This window comes from Mus caroli, unplaced genomic scaffold (assembly GCF_978045245.1).
Source record: "Mus caroli unplaced genomic scaffold, Mus_caroli_1 scaffold_4, whole genome shotgun sequence".
In the NCBI taxonomy this organism is placed as follows: domain Eukaryota; kingdom Metazoa; phylum Chordata; class Mammalia; order Rodentia; family Muridae; genus Mus; species Mus caroli.
In genome coordinates, this window is record NW_028227259.1 from 5,337,433 (window position 1) to 5,356,496 (window position 19,064).

The 19,064-nt window shown below is 44.0% G+C and overlaps 1 protein-coding gene across 1 annotated transcript; it reads left to right on the plus strand.

Annotated features, from left to right (window-relative positions):
• Positions 1–446: 446 nt before the first annotated feature.
• Positions 447–12,952, plus strand: Sri (sorcin). Its single transcript, XM_021162289.3, has 8 exons — positions 447–554; positions 1,457–1,540; positions 3,273–3,342; positions 6,209–6,252; positions 7,085–7,232; positions 7,456–7,569; positions 8,412–8,470; positions 11,225–12,952. The coding sequence occupies exons 1-8, from the start codon at positions 504–506 to the stop codon at positions 11,249–11,251; spliced, it is 597 nt and encodes a 198-aa protein (XP_021017948.1). The 5' UTR covers positions 447–503; the 3' UTR covers positions 11,252–12,952.
• Positions 12,953–19,064: the final 6,112 nt, after the last annotated feature.

The following is a 19,064-nucleotide window of genomic DNA, read 5'->3' on the forward strand; positions in this document are numbered from 1 at the left end:
AAAGCCCACTTGCATGGTTCAGAAGTTTTCATCAGGTTTTCAAAGTTTTTTTTTTCCTATTTTGTAAAGTGTCTCCTTCGCCCACTGGAATTGTTCTCCCCTTCCCTACAATTGTGCATAGCGTTCTTTTCCCATCCTCCCTACCCAACAACCCGGTGTAAATAGTAAATGTTCTACAAAATAGCACAGTAGGAAGAAGAAGGAAAAAAAAACCCTCCCCTAGCTGTGCGTGGATGTCGGAATGTGCCACTAGGTGGAGAGGGAGAATGGGTCCTGATATAAACTCGTCTGGGGTTCTGGGTCATCGCCCGAGTGTGTGTCGCACGCGGCGCTGACACAGCACAGAGACAGCAGGGAACGGGCGGCGCGCGGGATGCCGCGGGGCGATCGGGGTGGGTGGCGGCGAATGGCGTCCCCCGCGGGGCGGCGTGGTGCGCTCCGGGGCGGCTCCGGGCCGGACGGGCGGAGCAGCAGACCGGCAGGGCGGAGGCGCAGTCTGCACCATGGCGTATCCCGGGCACCCTGGCGCGGGCGGAGGGTACTACCCAGGCGGGGTAAGTGCAGCGGATGAGGGCACAGCAGCCTCTGGGCTCCCGGGACTGGAAGGCGCCACCGACGAGCGGGAGGAGGCGTAGCGGGCGGTCCCAGATGCTCCCTGCGAGCTTGCCTGGACCCTGATGTCCAGCCTTGGCTCCATTTTTCTTCCCCATCTCTTCCAAGGGCCTTTCCAGGGCCCGCCGGTGGGTGGGCTGCGACCCAGGAAGCCCACTCTGTAACTCGGATATGTGACGTGAGATAGTTCAAGTTGGTGTTGACTTCCTGCTCTCTCGGAATGTCCCCAAAGCAACAACAGCCATCTTGATCTAGAATGGTTCTGTGGTCACTCCCTTGAAAAGAAAGTGACAGGGAGATCAGGAAGTCTGGAGAAATGAGCCGAAGTCCTAGAGGAAGACCACTTAGGCAGATGTGGTAGGTGTACTGTCAGAGACAGAGGGACCCTCATCTTAGATATAACCGGGCCGGCCATCCCTGTTCTTCCCAAGCCACACCTGTCAGCCCTGTACTAACTCCAGCCTTACTTAGTACTTCAAGAACTTTAAAAACACTGCAAAGGCTGTAAAAACCTACAGGAAAACAGTCCTAAGCCTAGCCACCAGATTGTTTGCTTCAGGTGCACTGACCTCTTTAAGCTGGTTAATAGGGATTTTTTAAAGTGGGTCTGCGTTTAGTGGCCATCACTTTCATGGAGACTTATTTTGGACCAAGTCTCCAGCTTTTAGATGTCAGGAGCAGGAGTGAACAAGCCTAGTGGGTCACTGAGCTGGAGTCAAGGTGGTGGGGAAGATAGAGACTGTGAAGGTCGCACAGGCGTCAATTGTACAAAAGCCTTGCATGGTGTAAGAATAAACTCAATTCTGAGTCTGATGCCTTTACTTTTTTTTTTTCTTTTTCACAGTATGGTGGGGCTCCTGGAGGGCCTTCGTTCCCTGGACAAACTCAGGATCCGCTATATGGTTACTTTGCTGCTGTGGCTGGACAGGTTAGCCTTTCCTTCAATACTGAAGAATTGTTATGTTCTGTTTGTGTTAGCATTTAGTGCAGTGGCACAAAAACAGTCTTTGCCCTGGAAATGAGTCCCTTGAGTCCCTTTGCCTGAAAGAAGGGAAAAGGAAAGGAAGACTAAAACAGTCTTTATTTTAGATCTGAACAAATTTGGACAGAGTATTGCCTGTATCAGTGATAAATCAGTTCAAAGCTTGTGATTGAACTGGGATTAGATTGACTCAAAGGGGGAATATAAATATATTTTGAAGATCTACAAAGTGTACACCCCCTCACTTGTATTGTCAGGATAGAACAAGGGCTGCTTACAGAGAAGAAATTCAAGATCTGAACATAAAACCTCTGCTTGCCTAACCTAAAGACAGATATTAGTAATTAATTATTTTATAGCCCAATTATGATAGTTAGCTACTTTCAGTTGAATGCGATAATTAATCATTTACCCACAAAGGAAGTAGAGAAGAGCTGTAAAGAACCATCGGCTTCCAAGCACAAGAGTTGCTACCAGCATTCGGAAGGTAACCTCCACCCCAGGGCAGATGCTCTTTGGAGCTAGCTCTCCATGTCCTTATTAGGTGATGTGGCCAGATGACCCACAGAGGGAATGCAGGTCAGCGAGTCCCAAGTCCTAAGACCTACTTCCTCCCTCAGAGAGTTATATGACAGATGCCTATGGCTATTGTGGGGGAGGGCATGTTCCTAGGTTGCAAGGTCACTGTGTGTTTGCTAAGTGTTCTGTGGACATAATCCAGACGTGTCCAGAGGGGACCTCCCTTCTTATTCACCTTAGACTTGTTTTAAACAAGAGCCCAAAAGAATGAAATGATGATTTGAAAAAAACAAGCAAGCAAGCAAACAAACAAGCATGCTCTAGAATATGCTAAGCAAAATTCTACGGCCACCCTGGAAGAAGTGGTACTCTAAGAAACAGAGCTCTGAGAATTTGAATGGAAAATTGAGTCGAAGACTGGGAGACTTTCCTCTCGAGTGTCTACTTAATATGTTATTGATCCGTGTCTTTGAAACCACAAGACATGGCACACCTCAAAACAAGCATTCTTAGATTGCTAGTGTCCTCAGCATGTAAGTGACTCCACCTGCTTGACTTTCAGCAGTGCTGGCCTCTATTCCACACATTCATCTTCTTGCAAATTATTGATCTTGTTCCTAATTATAACTTAATGAGTCTCACCAACTTGGATTTATATATTTTATTTAAAATCCCTAAAAATGTCACGTGTCTTATTCTGACCTCAGTCAACCAGTAACTAGGTATTGGTACCCTGCATCTTCTCTATATAATTGTGCTTGGAAGACCCTGTTTCCTGAGTCAAACTGGTCCAAGAGCCTCTTTCTCCTTGGACCAGGCCTTGTATTTACTGATGCCTAAAAGTCTGTGATATACCCTACTTCCCCCCTCTTTCAAAAAAAGGGTTGGAGGGATATGTTTTTAAACAATTCTGTTAACTAATTTTAAAATGATTGATTTTGATAGTTTCTTGGCTCAAACTGAATGCAGACTGTTGTCATGACAATTATTCTCTCACCATTGAATTATTTTTGGAATTAGAATAAGAATTTTGAAAGGCATTCCTTTAAAGAAATGCTACATACAATTATTTTCTCTTGTTAAATGCTGCTTAATGACTTGAAAGTGCAAATTACCACCCTGATTTCCTTTCCTGGTTTTTGCTTGTATTTTTTTAAAGGACGGACAAATTGATGCTGACGAATTGCAGAGATGCCTAACACAGTCTGGCATTGCGGGGGGATACAAGCGTAAGTTCGTGGTCTTAGGATCTGAACAGCAATACTCTTGTTCTCTGTACTTCAGCTGTGAACTGCGATTGTCCCTGTAAAGAAATCAAAGTTTCTCATCCACCAAGCTATTATGTTTAAAGAGTTAATTGAGCAGAGCCTCTAGCATGCCATTTCAGTTTACCAGGGAGGTCAGTGGACTTCCTGGATTTGGGTTCCCTGTATTCCAGGACCATTGGAACCAGTGAGGCCATTTGGGTGGCCTCCCACACAGAGGACAAGTTAGGGTGCTGAAATGGAATCCACCGGGTCAGGTATCGTTAATGCTAAGTGCTAACAGGTACCACTGACTTCACCAAGTGCTTGTTCTATCCTAACTCTGGTGGCACTGAGAGAGTGGCCAGTCTTGCTGTCTGATCTCTGGGCTCTGGGCTTACTCCCTGGTAATACAAACACTTGCTGGCCATGACATTGCCAAGGTCATTCTTTCTGTCACCTGAGAAGATGTGTCACACTGAGGAAAGCTTCCTGCTTTCACTCCATGCCAGCCTTCTGCTCCCTCCTCCATTCACTGCAGGCTGTATGTGCAGCCCCACTGTTTGTCACATAGTCTACCATCCCGACTTCTCCGAACTGTGCTCCAGGAAGCAAGTAGGCAAATAAACGTTGCAAAGATGCTGAATCCTGGCTGGGGCTCATTACCCCCCACACTCTGGTTTTGTTTGGTTAGTTGTTTTGTCTTGTTCAAATCTAATCTTGACCAAGAGAAGTGTCTGGGACAAATAAAAGTATCTTAGCTCAATTGTGCCCCCTTCTAACCTCTTCGCATTTGTTAATAAAGGCAGAACATCAAATAGACACCTCAACTTCAGAGTAAGCTATAAGTTAAAATGCTTAGAACTCAGACCTTAGGATTTTCAGTGGCGCTTTCAGCTGTTGGAGGTGCTGTATTCTCTAGATGGCCACCTTTAAAACACTGGCTTTCTCTTGTTACCATGTACAGAAGCTGTACAGCTGCCAATCTTTTAAACAGAGATTCCAAATCATCGGCCACAGACTTGAAAGTGGAAGGGTGCACGTGGGATACTACAGATCCAAACCAGTCATCACTAGAGGGGGACTCAATGGGAGGAGTTCCAGTCTCCAAAATGGAAATTCATATTTTCCTTTCCTTGATTTTGGTGGTTCCTCGGCAAGAAGCTTGATGGAACCAGGGAGAGGTGTCCTTCCTTGCTAGGCCTGAATCATTGTTTCTCTGGAAGAAAAGATGGCTGAGATATTGTGGTAGAGTGTAGAGAATCACAGTACTGGGAAAACACCACATGGATAAGTTTGAAACTATATACAACCTTTAAATATCAATAAAACCCCAAAATAGTCTTATTAAAAGTAATAATCTACATTTCCCCTTAGCCTTTACAAATGAGGGTTACTTCTACACTAAACTACAGCTTTTATCTAGGGGTGAGAATTCAGTCCACCCATCCACTCATCCCTTCAACCAACCAGTCCATATTTTGATGGACAGTCACACTGGGTGTGCAGAAAGAGTTCCACCTGCTGAAGGTCTCCTGGATAAGTACTGAGGCTGGGATGGTAACCAGCATGGTCAAGTTAGATAGGAGTGAGCCTGCAGAGTTGATACGGAGGCTGAAGAAGAAACAAAGCCCAGCCACAATGATGCCAGTTGGGAGAGTGTAGGTACAGAATTCAGGCATATAGAATGGTATATATGAAAGACCCAGATGGAATGTGGTCTAGATATGGAAGTAACAAATTCCCTGTGGAGATCCTGCCTGGTTGTTGGTGAAATGGGAAAGTTCATGTAGGGGTTCTGGCCTTTACCCTGAGAGCAGAACACCCTATAGCATTCTGTATTGGATTGTATGGGATTGCCACCCCAGCCAGCAGGTAAAGACTACATTAAGAGTATAAAACAGAGTCCACTTTAAAGGTGATAAAGAAATAGTTTATTCTGAGCCAAACATGAAGTACTTCGGTTCAGGAACTCAAGTCACCTTGAATGACATGTTCCGCTCTGGAAGAAGTCACATGAACTTGCATAATCAAAGAATAAAAGAAAGTCATGAACGAGGACCGTTGCCATTTCCACTGGTGGGAAGATCAAGTATACTGACTACAGTATAGTGGGGGCCCATAGCTTTCAGTTGTTAAAATATTCATGGCTATAGCACTGTTCGATGCTAGAGGTCTGCAAAGCATAGTGATACATTCTAAGGAGTATTTCTACGAAGTAAGAGATGGATCAGATTTGGATCAGATGCAAAATTTATGGTTATTGGCTATCAAAGGTGTCAAGTAGTTTAAGATACTTTTAAATTGAGAATGATAGTCTGCTGTCTACACAATGTTCCGCTCAGCCAGGGATAGCAGTCTGCAGTTCCAGATCATAGGGACGCCGGAGTGGCTAAATGTCTGTTAAAGAGCCCATAGAGTCCTACAACTTAAAAAAAAAAAAATGATTGAACCAGGAGTAACAACAGTGGGGCTGCCACTCTATTTCCAAGGTGATTGAATCTTGGGGAACAGATAGGGGTTCTGGCCTTTACCCCGAGAGCAGAACACCCTATACATTCTATATTGGATTGTAGGGCTTGCCACCCCCGCCAGCAGCCGTGGGCTTCCCACGGGTATCTATAACATGGGCACATAGGTGAATAGTGAAGGTTTTAAACTGGGCCATGTTTGTTTCACAATCCCACAATACTGTTATAAGCCAAGCATAGTGAGCGCTGTCTCATACAAATTGAGTAGCATGCTTTAAAGAGTTAATTAATAATAGAATTCATACTTAATTTGAATGATTCCAATGCAATGAGGAAATGCTGAAATTATACTGATTCATGTACTGTCTTTGATTTAACAGCTTTTAACCTGGAGACTTGTCGTCTTATGGTTTCCATGTTGGATGTATCCTTTACCTTAATGGTTGTCTAGAGCGTTTTTTCCATGGCAAAAAAAAAAAAAAAAAAAAGTCTTTCTAAAAAACTCATCTCAGGACGAAGGAATAAGTACACACAAAAATTGCAAGTAACTACCAAAGGGCTTTGTGAAAGAACTAGCTGTTAGGATGTAATTTGGTGTGAGAAACAGACAGGAAGTTTAGTCAGGAGAATGGCGGTTGTTCAAGATTGCCCAAGGTGCCATAGGTGTAGTGGCTTATGCGTGTAATCTCAGCACTCAGGATGCTGAGGCAGGAGGATCACTGTGAGTCTGAGGGCAGCATGTGCCTGCCATATTGCAAATTGGAGCTTAGCTTGAGGTACAGAGATCCTTTTGCAAGAGAAATGGGTTATGTATGTTAGAGTATGTGTCAGAGTTCATGCTGTAAGACATGGATGTGCACAAGAATGCCAGCCAGTGGTTAGGCTCAGTTTGGCTAGGTGCTACTTTCCAGTCTAGCTCACTTTCTACAGGTGAAGACCAAGGGACACTCAGAACCCATCACCTAGAGCACCGAGGAAATGTAGCCCAATTCCAGTAAGAAACAATACCATATCATCTTCTCTTATTCAGACCACTTCTTTTTTCCCCCCAGAGCTTTAAATCCATATATCATATATCACTTATCATTACTTTAACTTATATCATACCAACAAGAATATAGACTAGCTTTTTAAAACCTAGGGTGTCTTTCTGCCATTTTAACAGAAAGCATTGAGTCCCCCATCCCCTTCTGCGCTCTCTCACGTAATCATTAAAGGTGTGAAATGAGACAGTTCCATCCTTGATTATAATCCAGAGAGATATGTCTGGCACGATGGGGTTCAATGAATTCAAAGAGCTCTGGGCTGTGCTGAATGGCTGGAGACAACACTTCATCAGTTTCGATAGCGATAGGAGTGGCACCGTGGATCCCCAGGAGCTGCAGAAGGCCCTGACGACTATGGGTTTGTGTCACCAAGCAGAGTTCTCCATTAACTGATAAGTCTTTAATGTGTGTCCTCCTGGAAGATAGCCTCTCCCCCCTCCCTCCCTCTCCCTTCCTCTCTCCACCTCTTTCTGTCTCTAATGTTGTTGTTGTTGTTGCTGTTGTTGTTGTTATTGTTTGGGACTTCTGTTGTGTTTTTAACCTGTAACCTTTTCTTGCTGGGTGACTTTTCTACCTTCTAGGATTCAGGTTGAGCCCCCAAACTGTGAATTCAGTTGCAAAGCGGTACAGCACCAGCGGGAAGATCACTTTTGATGACTACATTGCCTGCTGCGTCAAACTGAGGGCTCTCACAGGTTTGTCCCTGAAGCCATTCAGGATTGCCAGGAGCCAAGAAGACCCTTTTTTATGGCATTTGTCATTTCTCCGTATCTCTGAACTTCTGTTCTGCCTAGTTTTTTTTTATGATTTTAGGGGTGCTTTAGCAGGCCCTTAGCACGGCTGTTAAACAAGTGGATCGTAATTCAGAGGGGTTTTGTTGTTGTTGTTGGTTTGTTTTTGTTTTAGATGAATGAGTAATCATAGTACATTTTGTTAAAATGCTACAGATATAGCTGTCTTTTGTAAGTGCATTTGTTTATGGAGCTAGGGCTACAGAGGGCTCACACATGCTCGGTAAACTCTAGGCCAGTGTGCTGCCCCCACAGCCTGAGTTGTACAGTATCTATCAGTCACAGAGTGCAGTATGAGTAATTCTTTCCAACTATGGGATGTTCACAAAGAGTAAAATTAAAGTGAGTCGGTTTTGGCCAGCAGGGATGAAGTTGGTGGGATATTTGGTCATAGCCCACTTATCATATCAGCTTCTGTTATTTTAAGCAGCGTGCATGCTATTATAGTGTTGAGAATCCTGTGCTTTCATAACAGTTTAAGGGCCTTGAAGGCTAAACTGCTTTTACCAGCCGAGGTTGGCCATTTGTCTTAGATCCACATTGAAAATGACCATTGACCACTTTCTGTCACTGTTACAAATATTTTCTTTGGCCTTAACTTGACTAGTTGTAGAATTTACTTGTTATTGACATTTGATCCCAATGCCAAGTAGTTAGCTGCTGTGAGTTTAGAAAAGCTGTTTAAGAAAAACAAACAAACAAACAAAAAACCCCTACATTTTACTATGTACTATGTTGTTTTGCAGATAGCTTTCGCAGACGGGATTCGGGTCAACAAGGAGTTGTGAATTTCTCGTATGATGATGTAAGTCTCCGTAAATAAGGGCTAAGTAGAAGACAAACTGTACATGAATGGGAATCCCTTCCTAAATTAGTTATTAAGAATACGGACATGGTGGCTCATGCACTCAGGAGGCTGATGCAGGTGGCTTGCCATGAATTCAAGCCAGTCTGAGCTACGCTTGTGAGACTCTGCCTAAAACAAAACAAAAGCAACAGCAACAACAAAAATCGCAGAAAACATAATAGGACATGGTGGCTCATGCTGAGGCTGGAGGATTACTTCAAAGTCAGGCCCCGCCTGTTGCACTGACTGACCCGCTCACAGAAGCAGAGTCCCCTGGCTGCTCTGAGACTGAGATGAGTGGGCATCATGATAATAATGGTGACTCTTTCAGGCTTGGGTGGTAGCTTGGTTGCAAATAAAGATGAGGGCCTCAGGTCAATCCCCAGAACACACGTGCTTATGGCTGAGTGTGGTGGGGGGCTCTGTTGTAACCCCAGTGCTGTAGAGGTGGAGACTGGTGGATCCGGGGCTTGCTGACCACCCAGCCTATCTTAGTGAATGTTAGGCTAATGAGAAACACTCTCAAAAGGTAGGTGGATAGCACCTGAGGCATAAAACCTGAGGTTGCCCTTTAGCCTCTACAAGCATATGCACCCCAAAACATACCATGCACCACATACACACATCCTGACTCACACCATGTACCACATACACACATCCTGACTCACACCATGCACCACATACACACATCCTAACACACACCATGTACCACATACACACATCCTGACTCACACCATGCACCACATACATACATCCTGACTCACACCATGTACCACATACACACATCCTGACTCACACCATGCACCACATACACACATCCTGACTCACACCATGCACCACATACACATATCCTGACTCACACCATGCACCACATACATACATCCTGACTCACAACATGCACCACATACACACATCCTGACTCACACCATGTACCACATATACACAGCCTGACACACACCAGGCACCACATACACACAATATACAAAGTAACAGTAAGGTCTCTTTCAAAGCTCTTGTCAGATTTCAGCCAGTTGTGACCTGCGGTGCAGATGTTACCTCTGCTCTCACCCTGTATACAGCAAACATGCCCTGAGAGGTAGCTTGCAGCTGTGCTTTGCACGCCTATGCTGTTTCTTGAGAACATAATGAAGACACCAGCTAAAACCACGATTTAAAACAAGCTCTTTATGGAGATAACCTGCAGAGTGGGAAAGCATAGACTTTGGCATTAGAGGGTCGACCAAACAGGTTTCTACATGTCCTAATCTTTGGGTTCTTTGTCTCTCAAATAAGAATCTTCAAATTGGCTTAGCAGAATCTATGCAGGAATTAGCATTGTGTAGCTCCTTACCTGTGTTGGAGAGGAAGCTCAGGAGGGGCGTGGCCTAATTTAATGATTCTCAACCTCTCGGTTGGTTGTGACCCCTTTAGTCATCAAACAACCCAATCACGGGAGTTTCTTGAGATCATCCTGAATGTCAGATATTTACATTACAGTTCGTAACAGTAGCATAATGATAGCTATGAAATGGCTACAACAATAATTTTATGTGTGGAGGTCACCACAGCATATTAAAGGGTTGTGGCATTAGGAAGGTAGAGAACCACTTCTCCGGTGGTGGAGTTGGGGAGGGGGCACTGCAGAGCAAGCACTGCTGTTGCCAGGTGTGTGCTTCAGAGTTGTTCTCTGTCTGTGCGTGCATGGCTTTGACTCTGATGAAGCAGCTCTTAAAGAGTGATTGTATTAAAAGTTACCCGCTAGAGTAGTGGGATGAAGTCAGTTTGGAAGTCCATCGATAGGAAGGACAGCGCAAGCCTATTTGTTCTTGTGGGCAAGTACTTTTGACCAGGACTGTTTCTAGACTCTTAAATATTATTTAGAATTTCAATTCTGTATCTGTTAAAGTGATCCCTCCTTCCCATAATGTGAGAAACTTGTCAGACTTTACAAAAGAAAGTTTCCCTAAAAGTAAGAACCTTCCCACCCTTCATTTAGGCATGACGTAGAAAATTGGGACTTGTGTTGTTCTTGTTTACCCTTGATGCCAACATAGAGAATTAAAATGGAAGCTGCCCACAGGGAGGCTGTGCCACTACAGAGCCTGTGACAATGCAGAGGCTGTGACACCACAGAGGCTATGGCACCTCAGAGGCTGTGACACCACAGAGGCTATGGCACCTCAGAGACTGTGGCACCACAGAGGCTGTGATACCACAGAGGCTATGGCACCTCAGAGGCTGTGGCACCACAGAGACTGTGACACCTCAGAGGCTCTGGCTCCTCAGGCTATGGTATCTCACAGGCTGTGGTACTACAGAGACTGTGACACTGCAGAGGCTGTGACACCACAGAGGCTATGGCACCTCAGAGGCTGTGACACCACAGAGGCTATGGCACCTCAGAGGCTGTGGCACCACAGAGGCTGTGACACCTCAGAGGCTCTGGCACCTCAGGCTATGGTATCTCACAGGCTGTGGCACTACAGAGGCTGTGACACTGCAGAGGCTGTGACACCACAGAGGCTATGGCACCTCAGAGGCTGTGACACCACAGAGGCTATGGCACCTCAGAGGCTGTGGCACCACAGAGGCTGTGAAACCTCAGAGGCTCTGGCACCTCAGGCTATGGTATCTCACAGGCTATGGCACCTCAGAGGCTACAGCACCCTCAGTATTTGCAGACCGTAGTGTAACACTGGTTTCCTTTCTCAGTTCATCCAGTGTGTCATGACCGTCTAACTCAAGAGGAAGCTGTCTGAATATATTCAACATTCCAACTGGAACCGGCCCTTGCTTCCTCTCTGCCTTCAGTGCTGTGTGCAGACCCCACCGACAGACACTCCCTGACAACCGTTGAACGGGATTATGACTTTATAGAGAACCATAGCTTCATTTTTCATTTTGATAATAAATTCCTTTGAAGTTTAATGATATAAAAACAAGTCTGTTATACCAGTCAGAACCTCCTGAGCCATTATCAATCATGCCTTATTTTCCTGCTAACCCTCTTTTATATAAAGTATGCAAAATGTTTAACATATATTACATCTTTTCTTGTGATATATGAAATGTTTTCATCTTAGCTGTTATTGTTTCTTTCCCTGAAGAATGTGGTTAAAGTTTGTGTGGGGTATTTTTAAGTGGCATACATCCACAGTTGGGCAAAACAAGCCAATGAACCTGGCAGTCCACATACTAGAAAGTCTAAGTTTTACCACTTACTTATTGAAAGCCTTATGACTTTGACAGAGATATTGAATGGTTACTGTCTGCCTCCTAAACACCTATAGATCATGAGGGGCAAATACTGTCACCAAGTTCTTCTTTGCCATCTTCCCCAAACTTTTGTTAATTATACTTAAAGATCTTGAATACTGTCAGCTTAAATTGTCAGAAAAAGACTAAAGGGAAATAAGAATATATTAACTGTTTATTTTTGACTAATAAGATTCTAGATGACTTTAATTTCCTTTATATATTTCTGTATCTCCCAAATTTTTAATAATGTGCATGCTTTCATTTTACAACCAGATGTCAGGAGAGGAGAGACAGCTCAGCAATACTCATGTACTGCTCTTATGGAGGACTAAAGTCCCCAGCGCCCATGTTGGGTGACTTACTACTGCCTCAGACCCCAAGGGCACCTTCATTTCATCTGCAGATATCCCAGTGCAAACATGCATGCATACACACAATTAAAAAGTAATAAAGAATAAGTAAAATCAAGCAGGCAGGTTTTATTTTAAAAATTGTTGGCATTCATTTTTGAATGTCATTTGCTCATGATCTTTAACACAAGAAAGGAACTGAAATGAACATCTCAATTAATGATCTAGCTTTAACTACAGGGAGTAGGGGCTTCCTTCCAACTCAGTTTCCACGTATTCTCTAATAGCTTATTAAGTTTTACACACACACACACAGAGGGAGAGAAAGAGAGGGGGAGGGGGAGGGAAGGGGAGGAAGAGAGAGAGAAGAGAGAGAAAGAGAGAGAGGAGAGAGAGAGAGAGAGAGAGAGAGAGAGAGAGAGAGAGAGAGAGAGAATTTTTTCCAAATGTTTAATCATTTGGCTTGCTGGAAATGCCTTACTATATATGTGCCTCGGACATTTTAGGCAATGACAGTACACTCAGTGTCCCTATCTTTGAAAAGCGAAGACTAATTACCATTGAAGTAGTTCTGAGTATGCAAAGGTATATTTGTATAAAAAGTATCCCCAGTGTTTTGTTGTTACAGTTTGGCAGCTAACAGTGGTAAGTCTTCTCGCCCTAGCAATGTATCTGTCTTGTTTCTGGCACAATGTGAATCTGACCATCCAAGTAAACGATTCACTTACAGCTGGTGAAATAAACATTCCATAAGCACCTTCATCCTCGCTTCACAAATATATGTTCAGATAGTGTTTATATATACAAAATATATGCATATATTATATATTCAGTCATTTCGTATTTATTCATCGCTAACCTACTATGTGTTTAGTTAGTACTTAATGCTCAGGTTACCTGTCAAAGTGGGACGCTTTCTGATGTGTCTTACAGTGGTAAACATGGGATTCATTTCAGATTTTTTTTTTTTAATTCTTTAATTTTTTTTTATGGTCTAGTCTTTATCCACCTCCCAGTCTGCCCTGTGATAGTTCCTCGTCCCATACCTCATTCCTGCACCCACCCCCCACCCCTGCCTCCAAAAGGATGTCCCTATCCCCCAACCCCTACCCCACCAGACCTCCCCAGTCCCTAGGGCCTCCAGTCTCTTGAGGGTTAGGTGCATCTTCTCTGACTGAACCTAGACCTGGCAATTCTCTGCTGTATATGTGTTGGGGGCCTCATATCAGCTGGTGTATGCTGCCTGGTTGGTGGTCCAGTGTCTGAGAGATCTCAGGGTTCCAGGTTAATTAAGACTGCTGGTCCTTCTACAGGGTCACCTTCCTCTTCAGCTTCTTCCAGCCTTCCCCTAATTCAACTACAGGGGTCCCCACCTTCTGTCCATTGGTTGGGTTTATGTATCTGCATCTGACTCTTTCAGCTGCTTGTTGGGCCTCAGGGAGGACAGTCATGCTAAGCTCCTGTTTGTAAGCACACAATAGCATCAGTAATAGTGTCAGTCCTTGGTGGCCTCCCCTTGAGCTGGATTCCAATTTGGGCCTGTCACTGGACCTCCTTTCCCTCAGTCTCTTCTCCATTTCCATCCCTGAAGTTCTTTCATACAGGAACAATTCTGGATCAGAGCTTTTGACTATGGGATGGCAACTCCATCCCTCCACTTAATGTTCTGTCTTTCTACTGGAGGTGGACTCTACAAGTTCCCTCTCCCCATTGTAGGGCATTTCATCTAAGGTCCCTCCCTTTGAGTCTTGAGAGTATCTCACCTCCCAGGTCTCTTGTACATTCTAGAGGGTCCCCACAACCTCCTACCTCCTGTCTGTTTCCATTCTTTCTGCTGGCCCTCAGGACTTCAGTCTTGTCTTCCTTCCACCACCACCCTCCCTGTAATACCTCATCATCTTCCCCTTTTCTCCTCTCTATTCCCTTTCCCACCCAGGTCTCTCCCACCCTCTGACCTATCCCTCAACAATGGTTGCTTTTTTTCTCTCTCCTAAGTGGGCTTGGGGCATCCTCACTTGGGCCCTTCAGCTTGTTAACCTTCTTGAGTTCTGTGGACTGTATCCTGGGTATTCTGCACTTTCTTTTCTTTTCTTTTCTTTTCTTTTCTTTTCTTTTCTTTTCTTTTCTTTTCTTTTCTTTTCTTTTCTTTTCTTTTCTTTCTTCTTTCTTTCTTTCTTTCTTTCTTTCTTTCTTTCTTTCTTTCTTTCTTTCTTTCTTTCTTTCTTTCGGCTAATATCCACTTATCAGTGAGACCATACCATGCATGTCCTTTTGGGTCTGAGTTACCCCACTCAGGATGATATTTTCTAGTTCCATCCATTTGCCTACAAAATTCATGATGTCCTTGTTCTTAATAGCTGAATAGTATGCCATTAGGTAAATGAACCACATTTTCTGTATCTACTATTCTGTTATGGGACATCTGGGTCGATGTTTTATTTGAACTGTCACAAAGCTTTGTTCTGACCTGGGCCTATGCTGCCCAGAAAAGGACCTAGGGTTCCCAGAAAATGAAGAGCCTGGAACTGTCCTATAAAGCCCTAATAGATACTTAAGCTGTCCTGTCATTTGAATAAGCCCTAAGATGTGCTACTTAGATTTTGGTTCTGAATTTGCTTCCAGGTACATCCTCAGGTATTATACACTGTGCTTTATTATTCACGTTCTAACAGTCAGTGGTTAAAGGCAAGTGTCCAGGCATCCTCTCTTTCTGTTTTCATTTCCTCCAGCAAGCACTGGATCTGCTCTTCATTTTGCCCGTGTAGTTAGGAAATTCTCTCCCCTGTGATGAATGCAGTATACCCTTCCCTCTCATTGGATGCCATCGGACTTCATTGCTATAGATGCTCGTCCTGTGTTGCTTATTTCTGATGTCGGTTTGCTCCATTCTCTGCTTCCCGGGCAGTGCCTCCTGTCTTTCTCCTTGCCTCTTGCTCTGTCACTGCCTGGTACCTGTGTCTGCTGCCCAGTTTTATCACATGGGGTGATTACATGGTTTGTAAAGAACTTTTAGCACATTGCAGACTTCTATAGCAATGTAGCAGGTAGAGGCCTGGAGCATCCTAGCAACTGCTGCCATACATTTGCACCACACAGTCACTAGATTGAAAGGCTCTAGCTCTTCTCATGATAGCATGTTATGCAAATGGTGACATCAGTCCTGAGGTCAGTTAAGCCTTTTGGTTTTGTCCAGATTGCTTTGCATTACTGTTTCAGGGTCGATACAAATAATTATATGATTAAAGTACTTTAGAAACAAGGAATGGAGCTATATGCAATCACCAATTTTTAGTATTATAATAAACACATGCAGTCACTAATTTTTAATATTATAATAAATGTACGGGCTTTTTTTCAGTGATTTCATGACTTCACCTATGCAGACCAAAGGACAAGGAACTGTAAATGCTATTGTAATGACTGATAACTCAAATGGCTGATTGGGACCAGCTAAAAAGACCAGGGGTAACCGGTTTCAGACAGTGAACCCAGGAACCTAAAACAAACCCATCAAAGACTCAGGCAAGAGGCAGCACAGGTACAGCCCTGGGCTGTGGGGCAAAACCAAGTGTCAAACTTCATGAGGGCAAGAGAATTCAGGAGACGAGTCCCTTGCTTCCTCACTGGAGGAACAGCAGAACAAATGGAACACTAGTTTTTCTCTTGTCTCTTCAGGGACTTAGAGAACAGAACCATCTGACAGTGTCTCAGGGACAATGTCCACTTAGACAAAACATGAAAGAGAGCTGTGCATCAAAATAACAGAAATCTTTTATTCAAAGTCACTTTATCGATGTTACAGTGAGAGTAACATAGAAAACTCTATTGTCTTATTAGCTTCAGAAGTGAACACTCATAAAATTGTGCCAGAAATTTTAATCTCGAGTTACAGTGACCTTTAAAAACAGCAAGATTTTATTCACCTACAATATGAGAACAACTTTATAACTTAAACAGCCATAAAACAAATCACGCCTGTTCAGGAAAGCAATCATCACTTACATTTATGTTGTGTTTACCAAAACCCAGTGAATTTTAAAATAGCATAAGAGCTAGAAGTGCGTGCGGAAAAGCAGAGAGGAGGTTTGAATGATGCAAATCTAAGTATATACACATGAGTACCCAGTTACCCAAAGTGAACCACACTGATGCTATTCTCAGGTCCCCATGGGGTGGTTTCTAACATCTGCAGATGGGCATCACCCCATGGACGCTATGAACATGGGACACACTGGCAGAGACCTAATGCACAGACTAACATATGCACAGCTTTCATTAGGTGAAATGTGAAGTTTCTGAAAACTGTCTTTTGGAAATGCTCGTTTGAAGGGGCAAGTCTTCCAACAAGTTGAAGAAGGAGGAATAATAATGATAGTAATAATAACAATGCTCTGTTATCCAGAAGGAACCTTTTGCTAAGCACTTTGCAGTTAGTGTTAAAAAGAAAAGTTTTCCATAAAAAAAAAAAAAAAAGATGTTGGGTTATTTGTAGCTATTAAAAAGACAAGTTATAGAATCACAGTTTGAGATTGTGCTGGATTAGAAAGGAAAAGTGGGGTTTCCAATCAGGCAGTGATACACGTGTGTAATTTAACAGGAACCCTTGAGTAACTCCGAAGGGTCTGAATTCATTTCAGCACTTTCTGTATTGTGTTATCTGATAAAACTTAGCACCGCTATATTTAAAGATTTGGGATATTTGCACTATTTTAAAACCCAACGGTCAAAACAAATCACGTCCCGAAATGTGGTAAGTTGAGTGCAGAATGTGCATACATGCCTCTTCATACATGTAGGGAGGATTAGGTCACAAGCGCAGGAACTGGTGGCCTTGTGTATATTAACAAGATTCCTTTCTCTTACTCTATGACTTTTGGTAAAATGAAACAATAAAACATACTTTGCTTGGATTTGATGCCACAGGCGACCTGTGATCGACATGCCTGCCACTTCTGAAGCCCCTCCCAGTGTCGCCATGTCTGGGAACAATGCAAGGGACATGGGATAGTAAAACGCTTCCAAAGGTAACACTTCCGAAAACCGCAGAGCACATGTCTGCCCTTGGCGGCAGTAGGTCCGTCCCTCCAGCATATCCCGTGACTGTGTTGAGCTCTGCTACATGGTTTATGTGGACATCCACTGTGCTCCTAGGCTGGCTCTAAACGACCCAGGATCTCTCAAAACTCTGTGCCGCTTATTCACTTCCTGAGATTTATACCCTGAGACCCATGACTTAGCGACTTTCCATGGTGCACAATCAAACCAGCATGCCAGAAGGAAATGAAAACTAACACTACCACTCTGTATTCCTAATTCTCATTTGAACCAAAGGCGGCCCCGAATAGGGGATGCTACTGATCAAGAGGAAAAGTGCTGCACAGATACTGAACAGGGAACTTTGCAAGTAGGAAGGTTCTAAATGCAGCCATCAACTCCAACAGAAATGCTACTGTCCCATAAGGCCATGAATTTGAAGGGCAGAGGTACAGCCAATAATCGTCTAAGTTCTCATTTTCTGCTGCTCCACGTTGAGAACTGGCAAAACCATGAATAAAACTGGGATGGAAATACTACCTTCTGCTCTCCAAGTCCGGGATAACTTTGTTCTATACCTGCAGGTGTGGTAGGAAACGTCTTTGAGCTGAAAGTGTCTGCCCTGCAGAGCATATGCTGTAAGCAGGTGCCCACAGCGAGCAGCCAAGCCACTTTTACAGCATGCTGCTCTCACACAGCCAGATGGGCTGCTGCCTCAGCTGGTTCTCACAAATGCCAGCTCAATTCTTTACACTACGATAGAGGAGGATCTGCAGCCCAGTCCCCAGTTCTCCAGTGGGCAGAGAAAGGACGCTGCCTCTGAAGCCAGAGTAGTCGTAACTATCCCACCAGAGGAGACTAAGTCTTCAAGGCCCCAACTAAGCCTCTTCCACAGAAATGTCAGCTGGTCATATAAAGCTAGTGGAATAAGAATGAAAAATTCAATTTGACTGCCTTTGGGGGAGTAGAGGGAAGCAGATGATAGCTATAGAAGAAAACAAACAAAAGAGACAATTAGGAACATAAAAAGTAGAAAATGTGCTGCCAACAGGAGTCCAGGTGTCTCAGTGCTCAAGCCAACTTGCTGCTGCTGAGATCTTTAGAGAATGCCCCAAACACGGCAGCCAGTAGCAGCAGCCAGCTGCACCATTCCTGGCTGTGCAGCTAAGTGTCTTGCTTCTCCTTACTCCCATCAGTTCCAAACTCTGTCCCCTTCTCTTTATATGGTGTGACCTACCAAACAGCCTTTCTTTCCTTTACATTTAAGTAAGATTAAAAAGTAATCTCGCCTTCAGAGTAGGGCTTCTCTAAAGCACTGTACAGATCAAAGGTTAAGATGGAACTATGCCAATAGAAAACTCACACAGTGAAGTGAACAAACTTGACTCTGAAAGAAAAGAAGCAGGCAGAGATATCCCACTTTTCCTGGATTAAAGGTACCCCCCCCCCCCCAAAAAAAAGGGGACAAAGCCTGAAAAGGGCAACAGGTAAAGTAGCTGCAGAAAGCCTAGGGCAACAGGCAGGATGAAGTCAGCAGATTCAAGGTGCCCAGAAGAAGAGAAGCATGTGGATCTGTCCTGGAAACCATAGCAGCCCCACTCCCCCATGCACACCCCTGGAGGGCAGGGAATATTTAATCTTATCTTCACAGTGGCTTCTTTTAGACTACCACCAATCTCTCATGCATAAAGACTACATTGGACCCGCCTGTGCAAACATTACTTTTAAAAGCCTTGTGAAGCCAGAAGAAGAAACCACCACATCCTGAAATAGAGCACTCCTCTCACCTGCTACAACAACATCCTAAGCCCTGGTTTCCTGTCCCCAGTGATGCTCCTTGAGTAACCAAAGAGGTTACTCATCAGTTAGCATCTAAGGGAGGGACTGGGGTGTCTGGCTTTTGTTCTTCA

Excerpts from the sequence above, each read along its gene's own strand:
- Sri (XM_021162289.3), top strand. The coding sequence starts at position 504 with ATGGCGTATCCCGGGCACCCTGGCGCGGGCGGAGGGTACTACCCAGGC. Across the intron at positions 3,343-6,208 it reads CATTGCGGGGGGATACAAGC|CTTTTAACCTGGAGACTTGT; the intron begins GTAAGTTCGTGG and ends TTGATTTAACAG. Across the intron at positions 7,233-7,455 it reads GAAGGCCCTGACGACTATGG|GATTCAGGTTGAGCCCCCAA; the intron begins GTTTGTGTCACC and ends TCTACCTTCTAG.